This window comes from Sus scrofa, chromosome 1 (genome assembly GCF_054392235.1).
Source record: "Sus scrofa isolate SSC_HxYL_T2T_F1_AM1 chromosome 1, Sscrofa_HxYL_maternal_Yorkshire_Landrace_v2.0, whole genome shotgun sequence".
Lineage (NCBI taxonomy): Eukaryota > Metazoa > Chordata > Mammalia > Artiodactyla > Suidae > Sus > Sus scrofa.
The window spans coordinates 55,628,420-55,652,548 of record NC_139383.1 but is presented as its reverse complement, the minus strand read 5'-3'; the positions used below and the strand labels follow the sequence as shown (position 1 = coordinate 55,652,548).

Here is a 24,129-nt window from a genome sequence, read left to right as displayed (position 1 = left end):
AATGTCCATCAACAGATGAGTGGATTAAGAGAATGTGGTATATATACACTATGGAATACTTCTCAGCCATAAAAAGAACAGAATAATGCCATTTGCAACAACATGGATGGAACTAGAGACTCTCATACTAAGTGAAGTCAGAAAGAGAAAGACAAATACGATATGATATCACTTATATCTGGAATCTAATTTATGACACAAATGAACCTTTCCACAGAAAAGAAAATCATGGACATGGAGAACAGACTTGTGGTTGCAAAGGAGGAGGGGGAAGCAAAGGGATGGACTGGGAGTTTGGGGTTAATAGATGCACACTATTGCTTTTGGAATGGATAAGCAATGAGATCCTGCTGTATAGCACCGGGAACTATATTTAGTCACTTATGATGGAACATGATAATGTGAGAAAAAAGAATGTATACATGTATGTGTAACTGGGTCACCTTGCTGTACAGTAGAAAATTGACAGAACACTGTAAACCAGCTATAATGGAAAAAATAAAAATCATAAAAATTACATTTTTAAGTACATTAGAGAAACGCTAACACATGTTTGCAATGATAGGTATACAAAAAATTAATTATAACATTATATAGCAGGAAAAAATTAGAGACAACCTAAATGTTCATCAATAGGAGAATGAAAGTACATTTTAGCATAGTCATATCACTAAATACTACACAGTAATTAAAATTAAGTAGGGCTATCAGTATTAGCAGATAAATATCCTATCAAAGTATTAGAGTGGGGGGAGCAAGTTGAACACAAATTATGGCATAATATAAAGTGTGAGATAATATAAAACAATATATGATCTATGTGGAAACATCCATATGTTCCTATGTATATAAATTCATGGGAATTCCAAACACTAAATGTAGGATAGTAGTCTGTCTAGGGATATGTTAGAGAAATAGAATCAGTAGACATTTGAAGACATTTTAATCGTATCTGTAATATTTTAATAAATTATGAGGAGCAAGTATGGCAAAATTTTCAGGATCAGATAAAAGTTAATGTTGAGTTTGCAACCATTTATTACATTTTTGTCCCATTCTATAAAACTGATGTCACGCTAATTTTTTAGGGTTAAAGCAAACATAAAAGTACTTTCATGCCTAATTTAAACCCTATGACTCTTATTAAAATCATCTTGTTTAAATAAAAATTATGAAATGTAAAAATAAATAAATAAATTTGTCTAAAACCATTTAACTAGTTAACACTACAAATAAATCAGTGAAAACAGCACTTCATTCTCTCCTTGCTTCACCAGCCCCAGGTCCTCTGAGTGCGTGGGTGTGCTTTTCTTTTAACCCAACCTCCTATTTGGAGAATTTTTTTAAAAAGATAACTTATACGTGTTATTTATTAAGCAGTAAGTATGTTTAATAGGATTGAAAAGTTCTCATTTAATATTTCCAGACTGTTTTACATATGACATATTTCACCATGAAAACACACAACTGTTCTATTCCCTCAACAATTTTGGGGATCAGAGACTTTTAAGGACCACTCCTGCATAATTAAAATCCCACTAGAATGAAAAACTGAGTTTATAACCACGGTACTTTTTCTTTTAATACCAAAACTTGTTTCCAAGGGCTAGCAGGTAACCCAAATATGCAACAATGTGTATGAGGCAGAAAGTATTGGTATTATTCTATACACAGTTTTTATGCATTAGTATGTAATTTACCTAATTTTAACCCACTGCATCAGACAGGATCAAACCAAAAATCTGGGGACCACACAATAATTTGAACAGAGAAAGTTTCACATAAAGAATTATTAATTATATCAGGGGAGTAACGTATAAACACATAAAGAGCACTCTGAAGAATACAGACAGCTGAGAGTACTGAAGGAAGAAACAAACCTGGAAGAGGGCCTTTCCCCAAAGCTAGGGCTTGGACCCTGTTAGAGCCCAATGATTACACTTCACTAGATGGCAAAGAAGTTTAGGTCCAGGATTGCCTGGGCCTAAGTAACTGGTAGGTGAGCCCTAAAAGGGAGCTGAAACACTAAGAACCTGCTTCCCGGCAGTTCCTGCATAGGGAGGGCCACAGGTAACAACCTTCTATGGTGCAAGCAGGAGTGTAGAGAAAGAGAGAATGTTGGCTGCCGGGGTGTGCAATGTCTGTATCAGAACTGTGGTGAGGTGGTTATAAAGTTGGGGCTGGGGCTGTGAGCTCACCTAAGAAGTCTGTCCACTGGGCACTCACTTGGGGAGAAGATCCCTGGATGTCCCCACATCCATGCCATTATCAGTCATGCAGTAGAAGCAAGAAACAAACACAGAAGCCCCTTCTTTGCATAAGATCCCTTCAGCATCCTTTACAGATAAAGCTTAACATCCATCCAGTGGAAAAATGCTTATAGGGTCAAGCTCCAATATTGCCAAGCAAGTAACAGAATTGACTCAGAGCTGACAGCAAATATGAAAACAGGCACACTCAAAACTCAGGATCTTCATAATGGATAAGGAATGACAGAAACAATAAAGTGGAAATACACATATTAAATTTGACTAAAAGACAGTATGAAAAAAATTCTGATTGGGTCACAACTGTCATTTCTCCAGCACACTACCAAAATGCAAAAAAACAAAAACAAAACAAAAAACAAAAACTAGCTCTTATTTAATAACAAATCCTAGAAACTTGAGCTACTCATAGCACTCTAAACCAATGGTTTCTAAACAGTATAAAATAGAAAAAAAACTACTTCTATGAAATCTACCTCAAACATAAACTATATTATTTAATAAAGACTCTATTAAGGAGTTCCCGTCGTGGCGCAATGGTTAACGAATCCGACTGGGGACCATGAGGTTGCAGGTTCGGTCCCTGCCCTTGCTCAGTGGGTTGACGATCCGGCGTTGCCGTGAGCTGTGGTGTGGGTTGCAGGCGCGGCTCGGATCCCATGTTGCTCTGGCTCTGGGGTAGGCTGGCAGCTACAGCTCCGATTCGACCCCTAGCCTGGGAACCTCCATGTGCCGTGGGAGCAGCCCAAAAAATAGCAAAAAGACAAAAAAAAAAAAAAAAAAAAGACTCAATTAACTATATAAGCTGAAGTAATATGTGTGTGTTTACACCTGTGATTTAAAACTACACATTTCTTCGAGTTCCCTGATGATCTAGTGGTTAGGATTCAGTGCTTTCACCACTGTGGCCTGGCATTCAATCCCTGGTCTGGGAACTGAGATCCCACATCAAACCTCTGCACACTGTGGCCATAAGTAAGGGAATAAATAAAATTACACATTCCGATACTGAGGTGTCACACTGAAATGTTTACTGGCAGGATATGCAATTACAAGCAGCTTAAAGACCACTGATGACCTACTTTTCCCCAAGGGTTTTAGGTACTTCTTTGCACCATATAGAGACCAAACACAATACAAATGAAGTTTTTCCTTAATCTAATAAAGAATTGATCTTAGTTATATTTGGAGATTAGATCCTCAATGAGTTGTTCTCATTGTAGTTTATAAACATGTACTGATTACCCTTAAAGGATTCATACATTACTCAAAGAAATTAAAAATAAAATTCCCACTACTGCTAAACAAAGAACTTTACTCAACATGTTCTTAAATAAGATATTACTCAAACTCCACTACAATAACTACTTATATTCCTTGCTCTGATTTCCTGAAGTTTAGTTTCAAATGAGTAAAGTTTATGAATTTACATTTAAATTTATAAGTTCTCTTTGTACCCTAAAGCAAAGTTCAACAAACAACACCTACATATTCCTCCCAAAAAGGAAAAAAAAGTTTTACTTAGTTTGCATTTTACTCTTTCTTAAAATAAACTTTATTGGGGTATAGCTGACTTATAAAGTTGCGTTAGTTTCAGATGTAAAGTAAACCATCCATAAATACATATATCCATTCCTTTTCAGAGTCTTTTCTCATGTATGTTATTACACAGAATCAAGCAGGTTACCTGGTGCTATACAGGTCCTTGTTATCTATTTTTTTTCTTTTTAGGGCTGCACCTGCAGCATGTGGAAATTCCCAGGCTAGTGGTCAACTCAGAACTGCAGCTGCCGGCCTATACCACAGCTGGAGCAATGCGAGATCCAAACTGAATCTGTGACCTACAGAACAGCCCATGGCAACACCAGACCCTTACCCCATGGAGAAAGGCCAGGGATCGAAACTGCATCCTCATGGACTCTGTGTTGGGTTCTTAACCCACTGAGCCACAATGGGAACTGCACCTATGTATTTTAAATATAGTATGTATATGTCAATCCCAGATCCTTAATTTATCCTTCCCACCCTGGCTCTTCCTGGTTTTTGTTGTTGTTGCTGCTGTTGCTGTTAATTAAATCTGAGTTACTTGATTTTGGCAAGTTACTTTACTTCTCTGTGTTTCAGCAGTCCCATATATAGACAGTAACCACCTACTTTAGAGGATTGTTGAGGATTACAATGAGTTCATCTCTCTCAATCTCCCTCCCTCCTAAATACACACACACATATACAAAATTTAATAGTTCCTGGCACACAAACAGCATTTAATAAATGTAAGCTATTAAGAGGGTTACTTCTTACCATACACTCATGTTTGCTTTATAAAAACTATACATATTTAACCCTTGCCCTGAGCACAGAGAACCCAAAGTCAGAACTGAGATGAAACAAAGAGTGGTCAGAAGAAACCTAATTCCAGTTAAGTAATGGCCTGTTACAAGCAAAAATTCACATCACAATTAAAATCAGCCTATTCAAGCAAAAACAGAGGCAATCATTTTAACAAGATTTAATCACTTATGATTCAGTAAAATAAGACATGGCCCCTGATTTTAAGGGGCTCCAAACTGGGGAGAGGATGAGAAGATAAACATAATCTTAATACAAAAAAACCATGATAAAAGCCAGAAAAACATACACAGTCCAATAAAAAGGATGGGTAATAAATACATTATTAAATCCATACAGGAATATGGGAAAGCCTCATGAAAAAATTAACAATATCTAATAATCTTTTCACAGACTGAAGTAATGAAATATGGAAAGATGGTGTTAATAAAGGAGTTGAAAGAGGTTATATAAACTGTAGTTTAAGAACAGACTACAGATCCCTAAGATTTTATATAGAAAAGAAACAAGAGATATGCTGCCAATCAGCCAGGCCAGCATGCTAGGTGCCAGGTCATGAAAGTCCCTGAATGTAAGGCTAGTGAGCTTAAATTTTATTTTTCATGGAATAGCATTTTATGTGGTGTTTACTAAGGTGATGGGTGCTGTGCTGATGCCTCATTTATCTCACATTTTTAACAGGTTAAGAAACTGATCCCATAGCTAGTAAATGGTAGAGCTGGGACTTCAACTCATGGTGTCAAAACGCTTCCACATTGTGTTGCCTTTTAAAAGTCTTTAAGAATATCACATCCATGCTCTGAAAAGATAATAGAATCTTTTTTTTTTTGTCTTTTTGCTATTTCTTTGGGCCGCTCCCACAGCATATGGAGGTTCCCAGGCTAGGGGTCGAATCAGAGCTGTAGCCGCTGGCCTACGCCAGAGCCACAGCAACGCGGGATCCGAGCCGCATATGTAACCTACACCACCGCTCACGGCAACGCCGGATTGTTAACCCACTGAGCAAGGGCAGGGACCGAACCTGCAACCTCATGGTTCCTAGTCATATTCATTAACCACTGCACCACGACGGGAACTCCAGATAATAGAATCTTAGTGACAACATAGAAGAAGACAGGTTAGAGAAAAGAATGGAGAAAAAAATACCCTTGTGAAAAAAAATCTTCGGTGGAATTTTTGCTGCAAGAAATTAAGTGGCCACTAATAGTATACTAGAGACAAACAGAGAAGAACAGAAGAAACAGTGCATGAATAAAATTGACAGAACTTGGTGACTGGGGCCAGAGAGGTTAAAGGAGGAGCTAAGAATGACTCACGGTTTCAAAACCTAAATTTGAGGGGGAGGGGAAGAATGTCACCAATACCAACAGGCTTTCTTATTGGTAGGAGATAGAGGAGTGGAAAGGAGAGTGGGTGGGTTCAATTTCAGACCTGTTTAATTACAAGTACCTATTGAACTCGATGAGGAAGAGTTTCACAGGTGGGTGGAAACGGGAGAAAAAGGCCAAGAAGAGTGATAAGTTCTAAGAGAATGGACACTTGGAAATCTTATCCAGAGTGAGTAACAGGGGATGCTTGCAGAGTGGATGCCTGCTGTATGTAAAACATGGATTTTCAACAGGTCCCTTGAGCAGCTTTATGATTTGAGACCTGTCTCAGAAACGATGATGAGATGAGGAAAATGTCTGTGGGTCACTAACAAAGAGTGAAAGGATAAAAAGAACACTGAGGAAATGCCACACGCAAAAAATTCAGAGATGTTGGATCTAGTCCTCTAAAATACATTAATACTATCTAATAATTACCAGGCATTTCCAGCAATGAAAGGAAGATGCCTAAGGAGCAGTCACAAAGGCAGGCGAATCAGGAGAGTAGTATAAATAAACACAAGGGAGAGGAACTTAAGATACAGTCACAAACATTTAAAAATGTCGAGAGGGACTGAGCAGGGAGCCACTTCAGCCTGTAGCCATGAACAAGTTCAACAGTGCCAGATCTTCTGATTTTCCAGGAGAGGCCAAACATCCTCTTTTCAACATGAAACCTTATGATTTTTTAAATGCTGACAATTCAATTTTCTTAAAAAGAATGTTCAGGCATGTGAAATAGTCTGGGCTGCTGGATTACTAGCTGAGTCTAAAGTTAATTAAAAATATTCCAAGCAGGAGTTCCCATTGTGGTGCAGGGTAAACAAATCCAACTAGTATCCATGAGGATGCGGGTGTGATTCCTGGTCTCACTCAGTGGGTCAGGGATCTGGTGTTGCCATGAGCTGTGCAGGGGTCACACAGTCAGTTTGGATCCCACGTTGCTGTGGTGCAGGTCAGCAGCTGTAGCCCCAATCTGACTCCTAGCCTGGGAATTTCCATACACTGTAGGTGCAGCCCTAAAAAAGCCAAGAGAAAAAACAAAAAAAACCAAAAAACGAACTCGGAGTTCCTGTCATGGCTCAGCGGAAACAAATGACTAGTATCCATGAGGACGCAGATTCCATCCCTGGCCTTGCTTAGTGGGTTAAGGACCTAGCATTGCTGTGGTGTAGGTCAAGGATGCAGCTTGGATCTGGTGATGCTGTGGCTATGGTGTAGCCTGGAAACTACAGCTCCAATTCGACTCCTAGCATGGGAACCTCCAAGATGCCCTGATGGCCATAAAAAGACACAAACAAACTACATATAAATGCCAAGCAAGTTACCTTCAAAAGAGCATTTCCTTGGTGAGGAATGAATCCAAACTACAACAGTAAGTAAAAAAAATGAAGGCAACATATAGTGTACTTTTCTTTTTGTTTTGTTTTGTTTTTGCCTTTTTGCCATTTCTTGGGCCGCTCCTGCAGCATATGGACGTTCCCAGGCTAGGGGTCCAATCGGAGCCGTAGCCACCGGCCTATACCACAGCCACAGCAACGTGGGATCTGAGCCGTGTCTGTGACCTACACCACAGCTCACAGCAATGCCAGATTCTTAACCCAATGAGCAAGGCCATGGATTGAACCCAACCTCATGGTTCCTAGTTGGATTCGTTAACCACTGAGCCACGACGAGACCTCCTAGATTAATGTTCTTTTATAAGCGAAAATTTCAGATCTAGTCCTTGTATTAACAGTTAACATTTACTGTGTACCTTCACCATGATAAGGCAAAGCACTCAACAAATACTATACCTTAATCACAAGAGCTTTAAGGCAGGTATTATTATTACCTCCAGTCTAGAGATGAAGACACAAACAGAAAACAAAGACTGAAGTCCCACAGAAGTAAAGGAGCTGGAATTCAAATTGTAGTTCAAAATCTATACTTTCAGTTCCTATGTAAAACTAGCTTCTCTCATCCCATACTCTCAAATCCCAGGTTTAAAATTTTAGACAAAGATTTTAACTGAAAAGCCAATAAACTCCTGGCACACACAGTGAGTAATCTGCCCCACCTCCCCTAAGACAGAAAGATTTTTCATAAATTATTATAAAATCTAATCCTGCCCTCTCTGAAATGTAGGCTTCAACGTTGATAAATCAGTAATCCAATGCTACCTTCAAAATGACAATAGATGACTTGAAAATGATATATTAATGTAGTAAAATGATATTAGGTCATTATCATATATGAAACATCAAAGGTGTTTCCAAAGTATTCTCTAAGTATAAACATATGACAAAAATCATTTTAAATAATTTTGATCAACTGATCAAATTTTGATCAATTCTCACACAAGCAAAGGTCTATAATATCCCCATTTCAAGGATAAAGAAACAGAAAAGTCCTAAGTAGCATGTCAAGAGTCACAATAAACAATTTTGTGAAAATTAAAACCAGTGTCCTTAGAATTTCAGTATTTTAAATTCACAGTGTCTAATGGGCTCTCAAGCAAAGTATATATGAAAGAATCTAGAGAGTAGGTTTGTTCGAGTAAAACAAGATCTATAAAAGATGATTCTTGGGAGTTCTCGATGTGGCTCAGCAGTTAACGAACCCAACTACTATTCATGAGTACGTGGGTTCGATTCCTGGCCTCAATCAGTGGGTTAAAGATCAGGTGTTGCTGTGAGCTGTGGTGTAGGTCGCAGATGTGGCTCGGATCCCACGTTACTGTGGCTGTGGTGTAGGCAGGCAGCTACAGCTCTGATTCGATCCCTAGCCTGGGAACATCCATATGCTGCAGGTATGGCCCTAAAAAGACAAAAAAAAAAAATTCTAGAGGAGGGGGATAAAACACCACAAATATTTTCATTCAACACAAGCTAATCCTCAAAGGTCTTTTTCAAAGGTCTTTATCATGCTAAAAATAATTTCTCTTTAGGTAGGATTTGCAACATTAGGTTGCCTTTTCAGAAACACAAAATAAGTCATAATATTAAATATACCAGGTCTGACTCATTTCTTGCCAACATATTCAGTTTTACATAGAAGCTGTAGTTATGATACAAGCATTAAGAAATGCTTCCTATAAAATATTTTCAAGCTAATGATGAATTTCTTGATCAGTCTGAGGACATAAATTTTATTCACAATGTTTGTTATGTGCAATATCCCATTTAGGCAGGCAATCTTTTAAAATTATTCCTAATAGATGTTTAAAATAAAATTATACAAATACGGATTGGGTAAGTCAAGTAAATCACAGATTCAAACTATTTAAGCATCAATTTTAATAGGTATTTTATTAAAGTTTGTTTTATTCTTCTGAAATAGAATCTCATGAAAGTTTTGTACAGAAAATTAAAACTTATTTTTCAGAATATAAATTAATAAAAACGGGAGTTCCCATCGTGGTGCAGCAGAAACGAATCCAACTAGAAACCATGAGGTTTCAGATTTGATCCCTGGCCTCGCTCAGTGGGTTAATGATCCCTTGTTGCCATGAGCTGTGTGGTGTGGGTCACAGACAAGGCTCAGATCTGGCGTTGCTGCTGTGGCTGTGGCATAGGCCGGCAACTATAGCTCTGATTCAACCCCTAGCCTGAGAACCTCCACATGCTGCGGGTGTGGCCCTAAAAAGCATATAATAATAATAATAATAATGATAATGTTCATACTTTTAAATTAAAATGTATAATGATGTTTCAAGTTTTTTATGTTGACTGAGATTTATATTTGCAAAAATCAGGAAAAGATCAAGAATATGTATATTTATCTAAAAATATAAAATGTAAGCTATTTATTTTGTATAAATAAAATCTAGGAGTTCCCATCATGACACAGCAGAAAGGAATCCGACTAGGACCCATGAGGTTGCAGGTTCGATCCCTGGCCTCACTCACTGGGTTAAGGATCCGATGTTGCTCTGAGCTGTGGTATAGGTCGAAGACTCAGCTTGGTTCTGGCATTGCTGTGGCTGTGGGGTAGGGCCAGCAGCAACAGCTCCGATTAGACCCCTAGCCTGGGAACTTCCATATGCCGCGGATGCGGTCCTATAAAAACAGACAAAAAAAAAAAAATTCTAAATGTCTCCCTTTGATAATAATGGCTCATCTAAAAGAAGAAACAAAATAATCCGGATTTACTGGAAATAAATTTCTCTCAAAATCAAATGTCTGCTTCAATTAACTTTGGTAAGTCAAAATTACTATAGGACTTAATTTAAAATTTGTTATGATAGCTTTCAAATATCTCTATACAACTGACTAGAATGAGAATAAGTCAATCATTAATTAATACTTTTAAATTTAGCTTCTCTCTTTCTAAATGTAAAACTTGTACTAGGGGTGCCAAACTTAAATCAATAACACTGCCTATATGTCAGGAATCAATAAGGATGCCAAATGATCCATGTGAATACATCATCCACATATTCAAAATTCATTTTTTTAAAGAACTGCTTCATTTTAGGCCATTTAACCTCAGTCTTCCTAAACAAATGCTTAATAAAACAATATTTTCTGATAAGTCAGCGTTATACTCATCAAGTATTACATAGCAATGATGAGGTCCTAAGAGGCAATTTGGGTAAACAGACATTTAAACAGACTACATTGTTTTTAATCCTATGATCTCACAGGTCTTCAGATTAAACAATTCATTATTAGGAAAGCAGCTAACAGTGCCTTTTTTGAACATCATCTCTCTTTCTCTTCAATCTGGTCTAGTCTCTAACTCCAAGCTTCACCCTCACCTCAGACAAAGAAAGCAAGAGCTAAAATCTTGTCCAGATTGTAAAGGCACTCCTGTTTGAGCTCAAAGCCACTGGACTTTTCTCTGTGTTACACCGCTCCTCTGAACAAAGTCACAAAGGCAGTAAAATGAGGAATGAACAATTTAGACGGAGCAAAAAGTTCCCGTTGAACAGTGAAAATATGAAAAAAGTAAACAAAGCAGGAAGAGCTCTGGGCTCAAGTTTAAATGTGGATCTGATCCGATGAACCAGTTATTTCTCAACTAGACTAGAAGGCCACCTTCTGACAGGACTATCTGTGTTTGGGCTTATTACTAAATTAGCCCAGTGATTCCCCATAAGCAGTGTTTTGCAGTGTGTTGTTTGTGACCTATTAGTGAACCATAAAATCAAGAGCAACTTTTAAAAGATAATAATAAAAGAAAACAGAATGCATCACATACATAGTAAAGATAAGCACTGTTTTGTGATAATGTTGTTTCAGGGGGACAACTAAATGGTGAAGTAAAGTTCCATCATACTCTGAGCTGGGGTCAAAAGCCTGTAACTAAAATTTACTAAAGAGTCTAAATGCAGACTCTCTCTTTGGTTTCTGCAAACTCAAATTTGAAAAACACAATTATGAGTTCTGGACTGCCAATGAAGTAGAAGGATAAAAGCAGGATGTTGGGGAATTTCACAAATTGAAAGTTAAAGCAAGTTCATCAGTTAAGAGAAAAGTTCGAATATCATGACAAGAACTGGGATGCTATTATTAAATTGTACAAGGTAGAGACAACATAAAACACCAAATTCTGAGCAGATTTAATAATATTAAGGTAAAGAACAATGGCACATAAGAAGTTGTTCCACAAATCTCCCAAAGTTACAGCGATGGAGTGGAACGCCCTTCTTCTATTTGGAGACTGAGATTAGAAGAGAGAAAATAGAAATACCTTCTGCCAACCTAAGAGAAAAGGGGCACTTGGATGTGCTTTGATGATACAATATGGGTGACAAGAAAGCAGAGGTGGGGCTGAGATGAAAAATTAAAATTTGACCCATAAAATCACCTGAAATTGCAGTGGAGAGTAAGAGAAATGGGATGTGGCGGACTGTTATAAAATTGGTCCCTGAAGAATTACATACTCCTGTACCCACAAAGATGCTGTGTTTGATTACTTGTTGAGCCAATGGAACAAGGCAAACCTGACAAAAGCAGAGGCCTGAAAAGCAGTTCTGGAGGTCTCTTGTGCCACAGCGGGCTAAGGATCCAGCATTGTCACTGCAGTGGCTTTGGTTGCTGCCATGGCACAGGTTCAATTCCTGGCCTGGGATCTTTCACATGCCATGCGCATGGCCAAAAAAAAGAGAAAAGAAATGAAATGAAAAGCAGCTGTGCTGTAGAAACTGGCTTTCATGCTGCAAAGTAAAGAAACCGAGGCTATCTTAGTAGAGGGAAAGAATGGCGCAGAGATGAACAAACTGAACTGAGGCTCCTCAACCAACCCACCAAACCAAAAGACACATGAGTGAGACCATTTGGGATCATTCAGCCCCTGATAACCTACTAGTGGACTGCAGAATTATCCAATAGATGCAAAGACTTGAGAACAGTAATAAAAACAGCTGTTCTTTTTAAAGCTACTGTGTTTTCAAGTAGTTTGTTACAAGGCAATTACCAATACAGAATACTTCAAGAAAAACCAACAGCTGTAACATGCTGAACTTTTTTTTTAAATTTCAATGCCTCCTTGAAAAGGTAAGTCTTTAGGAAATGTAACCATATATTATCTACACTTAAAACAATTAAAATTCATTGGTTTGGATTCTAAATCCTTAGCCTGGTTCTAATCTACTTTTTCTATCCTATTTTTCATCCCAGCTCCTCACATTTTTCTTCAAGAGGCCAGTTTGAACAGTTGTTCCATTTCTCTGAGGTTTACTGCCATCCTTCCCACTTTGGTTATCCACACAAATTCAAGACCCAATGTAAATAATGTCTCCTTTCCTGTTTAATTTTTAGCTATGTTATTTCAAAATGGTCTAATTTTCTTAATTCATACTCCACCTATTGTATTTATCACTAGTTACTTTACTAATAGTATAAGTTGCTTAACTATTAATACACGTGCCAGATTTTGTAAGCTCTAGCCAAGCCATAAAGCTGCACAACTCCTTAGTGCTCTCACATTAAGAGGAATTTAAATATCTGTTTAAAATAAATTAAGAAAAAGGGGAAAAGATAACATTTTTTCTATGAGGTTCACTGTACAACTTTAAATGCCAAAGGAGAAACAACGAATCAAGAGGATCTCCTGAAAAAAATAATAAACAGTTATAAGTTAAACAGGGTATGTGACAAACACATTCATAAAAAGTAAACTTTCCATTGTATAAGCAAGGCTATTCATATATTGATTGGTTAATTTTATGAACTGAATTTATGTGTGGGAGTTGGGAAAATAAGGTAATTTCTCAACCCTGACAGAACCTCAAGGAAAATAACTACAGCAGCAGTTTCATTTAGTTAAAACCATGCATTTTCAAAAATCCTTGGTTTTACAGGCCAGTCATATATAACAACATGAATGGTATACACGATATACTATCTTCTCTTCCCCCATTTTTATTTAGGACCAAGAAGTGTCAAGAAGGAAACAAGCAAAATTTGGTAAATTTTCCCTTTGCTAAAATTGGTATAAGTATATTCTGGGAAGTAGAATATCTCTAGCATGCAATCATACTAATTATGAACACTTAAAAAATTATTTCCCCTGAGCATTACCTAAACTTTTAAAGTTTAAATGACTTATTACTCCCTGAATACCTAAAGTAATTATCACTAATTAACAAGCAAGCCATTCTTTCTTCTGATTTGAAGTGTCCTATAAATTAAGATATCCTCTAATAATCATTTTGAAAGTTTAGATTCTTAAGGAAAATGTTTAAGCATTTTCAAAATTTTTACCACTATAATTAAAGCTAAGCAAAACATGGAGATAAAAGAATCAAATGGATGTAACAAAAATATACAAAGATATACTATAACTGTACTTATACTCTGTACCTCTCAACAGTTCTCATTTTTCTTATACAAAAAAAGGCACTAAACACAGTTAATAAATGTATTAAGGTCTAGTAAAGCCTTCTGTCTGATACCCCACCCTGAAGTGCTTACTACCTACCCTAAACTCTATATAAATTACTATACATAAAATTAACTTATTCCTCTAAATAACAACCAACAATTAAGTGGTTAATTAGACACAGCCATGGACTAGAATTATTATACAGTCTAAAACAGAAAGCCATAGATTTACATGAGCAGCTATAAAATAATCTCAAAGATACCTTTCATGGTGAAAAAACATGCAGTTTTCAGTATGTACACATTTTAATTTTTTTTTTTTTTAAAGAGTAAACAGTATTTCTGGAAAGATGTATAAAATGCTATTGGGGGACTGTCTTTGTGGAAGGTGACTGGAGGTCTGGAGTGGGAAGGAGATCAAGTTTTTAGTGTATGCCCTTTCTCGGTGTTTGACTTTTTAAAACCTATTTCAATGTACAGTTTCAATTTTTTTTTTTTTTTTTTTTGTCTTTTTGCTATTACTTTGGGCCGCTCCCGCGGCATATGGAGGTTCCCAGGCTAGGGGTCCAATCGGAGCCGTAGCCACCGGCCTATGCCAGAGCCACAGCAACGCGGGATCCAAGCCGCATCTGCAACCTACACCACAGCTCACGGCAACGCCGGATCGTTAACCCACTGAGCAAGGGCAGGGACTGAACCCGCAACCTCATGGTTCCTAGTCGGATTCGTTAACCACTGCGCCATAACGGGAACTCCCCAGTTTCAATTTTTAAAAAAGAATAAAAAATAAAGCAAATGTGTTAATGATACACAGCCTTATGACATCTCTTCAACTGTCATCTTAAAGTGATATTTAAGTCTTATTTAGTTTACATCCTACTAGATAGAGTCTCCTGTATCTTATATCCCCTAACATTTAAATCCAGTCCTTGAATTAAATGCTTTCTTAAAAGCACAGAATTTCAATTATATCAAAAGGTCAAATCTCGGCTTTAATCAGGACAACTAAGTGTGCTGAATTTGCTACCCCTTTAATCTAGTATAAGTGAATTGTTTTAGTAATTGTTTAAGTAATTGCTTGTAATTTCTGCTAAGAAAGTAGAAAATTTCAAGTTCAATGTGCATTCAAGCTTAGTGTGGCACTGACCTGGATCTGTTCCAGATTAACTGCATTTCTTAATATAACTGTATTAATATGAAGAAGTATAGTGACCAAAAAATCTTAATATATTCTTTTTCTTCCTCTTCAGTGTTTCTCAAAAGGGCACTGTGGGTATTTAGGCAGAGGGATAAATTTCAGTGGGGTGGGACTGTCCTGGTCACTTCAGAAAACGTAGCATCCATGGCCCATGAGCACTAAATGCCAGTTATCCATCCCCAGTCACTGCAATGACCAAACAACTGACCCCACATATTTCAAATGCCCTTGAAGAGAGAAGTGCAGTGGGAAGAAGTACTATGCCCAGTTGAGAAGCACTGCTCACATAAATTAAGGTATGAACTAAGGTACAATATGTGTGTAAGACAACAAACATCATGCTCCAACAAATTATTCGACTATTCCAATGGCTTTACTTTTTTTTTGGGGGGGGGAGGGCATGGACGAGGCAGGGGTCTGGCTAGGGGTTGAATAGGAGCTACAGGTGGCAGCCCACACCACATCCAAGCCTCACCCGTGACCTACATCACAGCTCACAGCAATGCCAGATCCCGGACCCACTGAACGAGGCCAGGGATTGAACCTGCATCCTCATGAATCTTAGTCACAATCATCTCTGCTGCACCACAACAGGGAACTCCCTCAATAGCTTAACTTTTTAAATGAATAATCATTTTTAAATCTTTTGGAATTCTCCTGTTGAAATGCTTCCATTTAAAATCCCGGATAAATAATCGTCCAATGTCCTACACTCATCTCAGGAAAAAAAAGATATAAATCACAGTTTACTGTAATTACTTGTCTACCTTCCACCAGAAACTGTAAGCTCTTTGTAGCCAGGGGTCATGCTCATGGTTGCCTGGCCCACAGTGTGCATATTCAATAACACCTCAGAATGAGTGAGCAAATACTAGCCTAGTCTAAGACAATTGAAGGTCCAGAAGTTCCAACTACAAGCAGTTTTTATATATAGTAATGATAATGAAACAAATTCAAGAAATTATTTCTGGCTATACTATATTCTTATTTATTCTAAATTGATTTTAAGACTATTAATACATCGACTACACTATCCAAATTTCAGCTGGCTTGTAAAGATATAAGGAAATCTAAGATTTGTTGAAAGACATTCCCATATGCCCATCCTGTACCACCTTCCCCTCCTCCTACTCTCAAGCTTTAAGCAAATGTTCATGTAAAAGTGGGGCGTGCTTCCAGGAAGCAAACCAATATAAAGAGCAAAACAATGCTGCTAACAGTAAAAAAAAAAAAAAAGAAAAGAAAAGAAAAAAAACTAATGTTTCTCATTTCTACTTCTCAGAACTCAAGAAATCTCTTACCATCTACCTTATTTTAAAAAAAATCTATAAACTGGAAAGAGTAAGCAACTTTATTTCTGTAGGTTTCACACTATTCTCCAGAAAGTCACCTTTTGTTGAAATTAAAAATTAGGAATATAAACTAATTCCTGTTTAAAAATAAATACAACGGTGAGGTTTACACAAGCACTAAGCATCAACACTTAAAGAACTCTGAAGCCCACTAACTCTGACAAATACTTCTTCATCTTCACCTTCTTGAAGCATATGAATATCCCAGTTTTACTGGAAAAGCTTAGATAGAAAAAGTTAAATGATAATCTCTAGGTAGAAACAAAGATATAATTTCTACCTCCTAGCATCTCTAGCACTGTTTTTAAACTGCTGGAATAAATTCTTTTATTGTTAACTACTGCTTTGCTCAACTAGTATCAAAATGTTAATAATGCCAATGATACAATTTTAAAGAAACAGCTGTTTCAAGTTACCTCTCATCTGGCAACACCAAATAGGTAACTTTAAGCATATATGTAGATACACATAGAAAAAGTCCTATAGAAGTTCTCAAACATCAGATACACTCTACTATTCAAGTAATGGAAACCGCTTTTAAATGCATTTACATTATCATGGGATTTTAGTGCATGAAATATATTATTTTTTGAAACCCACAAACCTAGCATTTGTTTTATTACTGTTTCATGTCAATGACAACAATTTACACGTTTTAAGTCTAATCACTTAAAACTAATACAGGTAATTACTTTCAGACTGACAAAAAAGAATGCTGTTTCATACATTAAAAATTATTTTAGTGATAAAATTCTGATGTTGCACACCTTCAAAATCAAGTTCAATTTGTAGGAATAATCAAGTTCGATTATTAATCCTGCTTATAAATATTGCTGGTCAAGAGTATTTACAGTAATTAGCTTTAAATCCATCAGTGGAAACTGTTATCTGAAAGAATACTTTTCATGACTAAAAAGCTAACTTCACTTAGAAATATGAAAGGATTCCTTTTATGAGCATCTTACTAAAGTTTTTTTTTTCATACCTAAAATAAATCTTTTAACCTAAAAGACCAATTAAGAATGAGTAGGTATGCCAGTACAATGAAACTGGTAAATTTCAACAATTCTTTAAAACTATGATTCAAACCAATGACAGAATCTCAAATTCTTCCATAGGCATTCAACAGATCTATACCACCTTAAGTGGAGGGCTTTCACACTGCACATATTCCCAGACAAGTCACCACGCAATCTCACAAAGAATTTTTTTTTAAGATAATGAACAATCATCAAATAATCTGTGACAATAAGGTGTACACAGCAATGGAATTTTTTTGGTATGAGATCAAGTATCCCTGATTTTATTAAAAAAAAAAATTCTCAACTTGTAGGCTAGAAATCAAGTGAAAATGGGGCCTATTTTGAAATGCTAAAATGGTCCACCATTGTTCGATTTTAAGTTCAGTATCGTTTCAAAACAACTTTTCTATAATGATACGTTCACAAGCTAACTTTAAATGCGACCCGTATAAATTCTTTTCCCTCCTCAAGAAGATAATCTAACCAAAATCTTCACCACAGCCAGCAGCAGCACCTTGAAATTTTAAACGTAACTGGAGGGTATGTAATCAAGTCCAAATGTAGGCTCAAACTCTCCTTTCAATCAAACAAACAGTGCTGTTAACATTCCAAATCCTTGTTAGAACGCTGTTACTGGAAAGCAGTGTCCTTGTTCAAGAAAACGAAGGAAAAGGCCTGAAACTGACGTGAGTACGGGTCCACAAGAACCTCAGTCTTCTCGATTTCACCTGGAGGCCAAACAGGGAAGACTCAGAGTAATAGGGGCGTGAGGAGACGCGGGAGGAAGGGCAGAGAAGAAACCATACTCCTCCAAGGGTGAAAGCCAAAGGGAAGCGGTCTCTGGAAAAGCCACTCCACAGGGACATTCGACCCTAGTATACACAAACAGGGGCAGATTCTGTCCACCGAGGAGAGCAACCTTTACCGTGGAAGCGATGCTGCTCCGAGCAAGTAAAGGCAGGAGGGGACAACCTCCGCGCCCCCTACTCCCGAACGTCTCGCCCAGCTAGAAAGGGTCCGCGGGGACTGCTCCTCGGAACATCAACAAAGGCCCCTTCAGTCCTAAGGCGAAACTCGAACAACAAAGACGCGGAGACGGCGAGAACGGGGCCGGGGGCGGGACGGATGAAAGCAGGGGAAGGCAAAGGAATCAAACCGGTGGGGGCGGAGGCCCGTCGGAGTAGGAAACAGGGGTGCAGAGGCGGGGGGCGCGGTAATCCCCAGCGCACAATAAGAGAAGGAGAAAGGGAACCTACCCTCCAGACCACCCCTTAGCCTCTCCTGCTGCGGAGAGAGCTCCAGTCTTCGCCGTCTCCATCTCTCGGCCTCGGGGACCGCGCACTCCCGAGTTCAGGGAAGGAGAGGGGAGGGGGGATTTTCCGCCCTGACCACAACTCCCTTCCCCCAGCCGAGAGCTGCCGACAACAACCTCCACAACGGCAGCCACACAAAGGCGCCTTCCTCGTACTCCCCGCTCCCGCCCGGGCGGCGGCGCCGACGATGCCAAGGCAGCGACGACCACCGCTCGGCCGCCAAGCGCTCGCTCGCCCTCTTCCCCCTCTAGCTGGGGGAAAGGGGGAGGGGACTCCAGGCGCCCTCACCTGGCACAGCTGCTGACAGTACTCCGTGGCCGCCTCCACGGCCGGCACCCGGCTCTCCCGCAGCTGCCGCTCCAGCTCCTGGAGCCGCTCGCTCAGGCGCTGCAGCTCCGCGGCGCAGCCGCCTCTGCTGCGACTCAACCTCTCCTGCTCGGCCTCTTCGTCCGCCATCTTCACACCCCACTCCGTCGCGTACGCACCTGGGTCACGTGATAACACAATGCCACGTTCGGCGGGGTCACGTGCCGGGCGCGCTCGCACGCCGCCGAGCACGTACAAAGGGCCCGGTGGGGAGGATGGGGGGCGGGGAGAGTGGCGCGAGGGAACCCAAGGGAGGTGAAGGGAAGGGGAAAAGAGGAGGGCGGGGTTGGGCGGTGCGGAAAACCGCGGTTTGCTTACCCCGAGCGGGAAGTGGGCAGCAGCGGTCGAAAGGGGCGGGCCGGTGGAGGCCTGTTTTCGGTCACGTGAGCGCCGCGACGCGGGGGAAAAACCTGGGGAGGGGCTGTCCTCCGGAGCGTCCAGATCCTGGCTTGGCTTTCCCTAGTCCCCGAAGTCTTCTACGGACACATGCCCCAGTTTCCCAAGAGGACGAGCGAGGGAGAGCTCTGGGTGGGCTGGGGCAGTGGCTGCATTTGCCGTTGGCCTGAAGACAGACCAGCAGCGACGGCGGAAGTGGGAGCAAGTAGAACCCACCCATGGACCACAAGCGTGAGAGCCAAAGCGGGACTACGAACTGTCAAAATTGTCGCTTACTTCTCACCCGGGGAGGGAGGAGGATCTAGTGCCTGAGGTAGCAGATCTTGTCTCACTCCCCTCCTCTTCAGCCCCAAGAACGCCTCTCCCTTGGAAACACAATCTCTAGGGGGTGGAGGCAACAAAGAAAAATAACAATTGGATCAGAGCGGAATGAGTCCAATCCTCAGGATGAAGAACGGAGCAAACTCATGAAAAGCATAGTTTAAAAGATTTCAGATTATGAAATTGTGAACGTTGGAACCAGGTGATTTTTAAACCTCGAGAACATTTCTGGAATAAGTGAGAGCCGACTAATCTGTTTCGCCGTGATTTGACTCTCCTACACACTACAGTAATCGCCACCACTGAAAACAGTAAATATGCGAAAGCCCTTGAAAAGAAAGTAGGTCAAGGGAGAAAAAAAGACGGTCATAAGGACTCCATTAAAAATCACAACGGGAAAAAAAATCACAACGGAGGGTAAATCGCTAAAATAAAAGCAAGGTTATCGAGAGTTATGAATTCAACATTGTTTTTCCTGATGCTGTGAATGGAGATGATAGTCTGAACAGTATTTTATTTGCAACCTGGAAAGAATGAATACTTAGCTCTTGAACGAAACAATAGAAGTAGTACCAAAATTTACTTGCTTAAGCCTAAAGTTCAAAATAATTTTTTTTTTTCTTTTCAGGGCCACACCCCCAGCATATGGAAGTTCCCAGGCTAGGGCTCCAGTTGGAGCTGTGGCTACCAGCCTATGCCAGAGCCACAGCAACACAGGATCCGAGCCACCTCTGCAACCTACACCTCAGCTACACCTCTTGGGCAACACCAGATCCTTAACCTACTGAGCGACGCCAGGGATCAAACCTGCATCCTCATGGATGCTAGTCAGATTGGTTTCTGCTGAGCCACGATGGGAACTCCCAGAATAAAATATTTTGTTGTAGTGGAAAATTAGACCAAAAGCTTTTCTTTCTTACAACTGGTCTACAGGAAATGAAAAACATTCAAAGAGGCATCTAGTCTTTTCACTGTCATATTCGAAGTGAAGATTCTAGTAAAAGCATTTAAGATAATTCCTATTATATGTATCATCTTCTTCAGGGGATCTCTAGCATTAATAGAAAATTTCCAGAATATGAATGTCAGTGATGGTGTTAAGTGCCATTGTATGAGGTGAGTGACCACAAATGAACCCCTTATGAAAACAGGATCAGCTAAAATAATAGTACAGCATATATGTGCTGATAGACATATTAACTATACAGGTTCTTAAATTCTTATGGAAGAAACTAGGGAGAACATTCAAAGGCTAAGGAACAAAGGTATAAAAGTGTCACTGAGAGCTGAAAAAGCAACAATTGAAGCAGCTAATGGATTTTCACATTTGTAGCTCATTTTCCCAAGTGAAGTATATTGGATATCCAAACCAGGTTTCTCCAGTTTGTGTTATCTTAGGATGCCAGTGAAAACATAAGAAGTGAGATATATGAGATTAGCCACATATACCAGTGTATCCAAGGACATCAAATCCAAGGTTATCAAAGCTAACAAGGCACATTTTCAAAAAAAAAAAAAAATGTTTTCACCTCAAGCTTATACCACACCTAATCTATAGAAAGAAAAAGGGGGTAGGAGAGAAAGGTATATCCAAAGAGAAATTTATCTACTTAATTTTTTTAAAAAAAACCCTGAGAATATTGGTCACTTCCACTTTCTGTCCATGACAGCCCTAAAATCAAAAAAGATTTGACTAGCAAATTGATTTTAAGCATTATTACTTCCTTGCAAATGTTCTTCAGTTGGATGATCAAATCATCCACTTTTATTTTGCATCTTTTATCCTCACCCCTTCCTCCATTCCTCTGTTTTAGAGCTTACTGGAAACTAAGGACTAGGAGTGATTGGGGGTAATTATTAATCATTTATTGAGTACTTATGCGGAAGCACTACTTAAACTGGAAAAAATCAAAGGTGGATGAAAACTGTCCCTGCCTTCAGGAAGCTTACAGTTTTGTGGAAGAGAAACCTGCAATGAACAAGTGTTCTTTTATGATAATGCATGTACATTCAATTCAGAACACCAAAGTCATCTAAGGCACTAACTGGAATGTCCACGGAATCTCTACAGAAGTTCACGATTTTTAATTAAATGAGGACTGGAAATACTATCCCTTGACAAGTCGACCTTATCCTGGAGATCTCAGAAATTTCATTTTCATCCGTTAAAAAGGTGTATCCAGTACAGAAGACTTCTTTTACTGAAGTCCGTTTGTTCTTTAAATATCACACTGTCAGTTCATGGGAATCATTGCACACAAACGCACACACACCCCTACTTACTGAGACGTTCCTGGGGGAATTCGGAGGCCCAGTTCCATCCAGAAAATATGCATAAGCCTCAAGGCCCTGAGGGCGCGATGAGCCTCCATGCCCATTTTGGACACAGCGCGACTGTTACGGACTTGGTATAATCATATGGACCTTCACTTCCAAGCGACTCGATTTCAGAGTAAATCCGGGAATCAGAAATCCCTCCCTACCCCATCCCTGCGATCAATAAAGCTGGGGAGACCCTTAGAGAACAGATGTCTACATCCAGGCCGCGCCTGCCAGTCTGCTTCACGAGCTCCCCAGGCCTTCACCTCTCCCGTGCACATTTCCCCCCCCCCCCGCCCCCTTTTAAATTCTTGAAATAACAGGGCCTGGGGGGCAGGAAGGGAACAGGGTAGTGCCTACTAACAGCCAGAGGATTGTGCCAGGGATAAAGCGGGCCCGGCGGGTGGCTCAGGGCCGAGGTGGGGCAGGTCCTCCCGACCCTGGGCGCAGAGCAAACCCCAGCACGCGGGGAGACAGCGCGGGCCTCAAGGGCGGAGAGAGCGCCGCCCTCCCGCAGCTCTGTCTCTTTCCCTGGCTCTTTCCCGGGGCCCTGGCGACCAGGAAGGTGCGCGGGACTGGAGCCGGGCAGAGGCTGGCTGCGTGCGATCTGCTCGGCTAACCCTGTCTTCAGATCCCCACTCGGCCGAGGCGGGACTGGGCTCCCCGGCGCGGCCCGGGCGCTCGCTCGCCTGGCAGCCGCGCGAGTGCGCCTGTCCTCCATCCTGGAGCCGGAGCTCCGCAACCGCATCCCCGGCATCTGCCGCCGCGGCTCTTCCACCCAGCGCTGTGGATCGAGGCCTCAGAGCGACTGTGACTCCTGGCTCGGAAGCTGTGGCCGCCCGGGGCCTCCAGGCCGAGGGATGCTGGAGCCTCTCCACTGCGCAGCGGGGTTACTGGGGCTCCGGAAACCGACAAGGCGGGGATGCTAGTTTGTCCTTCGGAGGCCGCGGCGCGGGCACAGCTGCTGGGTCTTTGGCAGATTCTACCTCCTCTCTTTCAAGGGGTTGAGCCGCCAGGCCCCAGACAGGCCGCCTCCTGAATCTCAGAGGTGAGACCCAGAGTCTGTCTGGGGATGGGTCCAGCAGAAAGTCCCCCTAGAGTCTGGGAACCACTCCCGTGTCGCAGACACAAAGCGGGAGCATGGTTGGAATCGGCTAAAAACACACCACACTTTCCCGAGGAAAACATTTTTCATGAGATGAATGGCGAAGAGAGTCCAATCAATGTTGAAAACATGAGACAGGTGCTGTGCCACACATTGAAATGATTCCAAAGGCACCGAAAACCCTGGGCCTGCATTTAAAAGGATTGATTCTGGTCCTTGAATTCTTCCCAGAATGTAGACAGCATATGTATTTAAATGAACAGGTAATTAAATGAAGCAGGATATTTGTATTGCCTATTTGGATTGTTTTACTTTCCATGAGGAAAAGCCAAGTGCAAATTAGAGTAATAGCATTCTAAGGAAAATGCTTTTAATAGAGCCTCCATCATACAAATGTAAATTATCCAAGTTGAAAATAATCGCGAAATAAAGCAAAATAAAATCTTGGAAGCATGCATGTGGTGTACACTGTCTCTGTAAAGAATCCTTGAATTCATTCACACTATTTCTCCCAAAAAGCAAAGAGAAACATAGAAAGTGTCTTTTCCTTTTATTTCTAAACTTTAATCAATCACTGTATCCCATTTACCTCATTGGGAATCCATCAGAGAATATCACTTTTGTGGTATCCAAATTTTTAAAAATAGGACTGTCAAATTATGATGAACTTGGAAAACTGTTTTCCCATTTTAAGACCTCATCTTAAGAACTTTGCTTATTTCTGTGAATTTTGTTTGTTTGTTTGTTTGTTTTTTACTGCACCCAGGTCATGCAGAAGTTCACCAGCCAGGGATCAAACTTGTGCCACAGCAATGACCCAAGCCTTGCCACAGCAGCATTCACAAATGCCAGATCCTTAACCTGATGAGGCACCAAGGAACTCCCTGATTTCTGTGCTTCTTACAGACGTATTCTTCAGTATAACAACAGTAATTCAATTAGT

The 24,129-nt window shown here is 40.3% G+C and overlaps 1 protein-coding gene and 2 long non-coding RNA genes across 7 annotated transcripts in view; 1 reads left to right on the top strand and 2 right to left on the bottom strand.

Annotated features, from left to right (window-relative positions):
• The window catches only part of ZNF292 (zinc finger protein 292), a 98,519-nt gene extending 75,370 nt beyond the window's left edge, over window positions 1-23,149 (bottom strand). For 2 of the 5 annotated variants that reach the window (XM_084959595.1, XM_021089734.2), the window contains exon 1: window positions 18,968-19,151. In XM_084959595.1, coding sequence (XP_084815721.1) covers window positions 18,968-19,135 — 168 coding nt within the window. In that variant the 5' untranslated portion in view covers window positions 19,136-19,151. Of the gene's footprint in view, window positions 1-18,622; window positions 19,152-22,045 lie in introns of those variants that run through there. The other 3 variants (XM_021089731.2, XM_084959617.1, XM_084959611.1) reach the window with 2 other exon arrangements.
• LOC146406092 (uncharacterized) lies at window positions 3,983-10,003 on the top strand. Its single transcript, XR_014805522.1, has 2 exons — window positions 3,983-7,461; window positions 8,775-10,003. It is a non-coding gene; the product is annotated as an uncharacterized LOC146406092 (long non-coding RNA).
• LOC146406091 (uncharacterized) lies at window positions 7,394-14,038 on the bottom strand. The gene is made up of 2 exons (XR_014805514.1): window positions 9,587-14,038; window positions 7,394-7,470 (listed from the first exon to the last, which is right to left on the bottom strand). It is a non-coding gene; the product is annotated as an uncharacterized LOC146406091 (long non-coding RNA).
• Window positions 23,150-24,129: the final 980 nt, after the last annotated feature.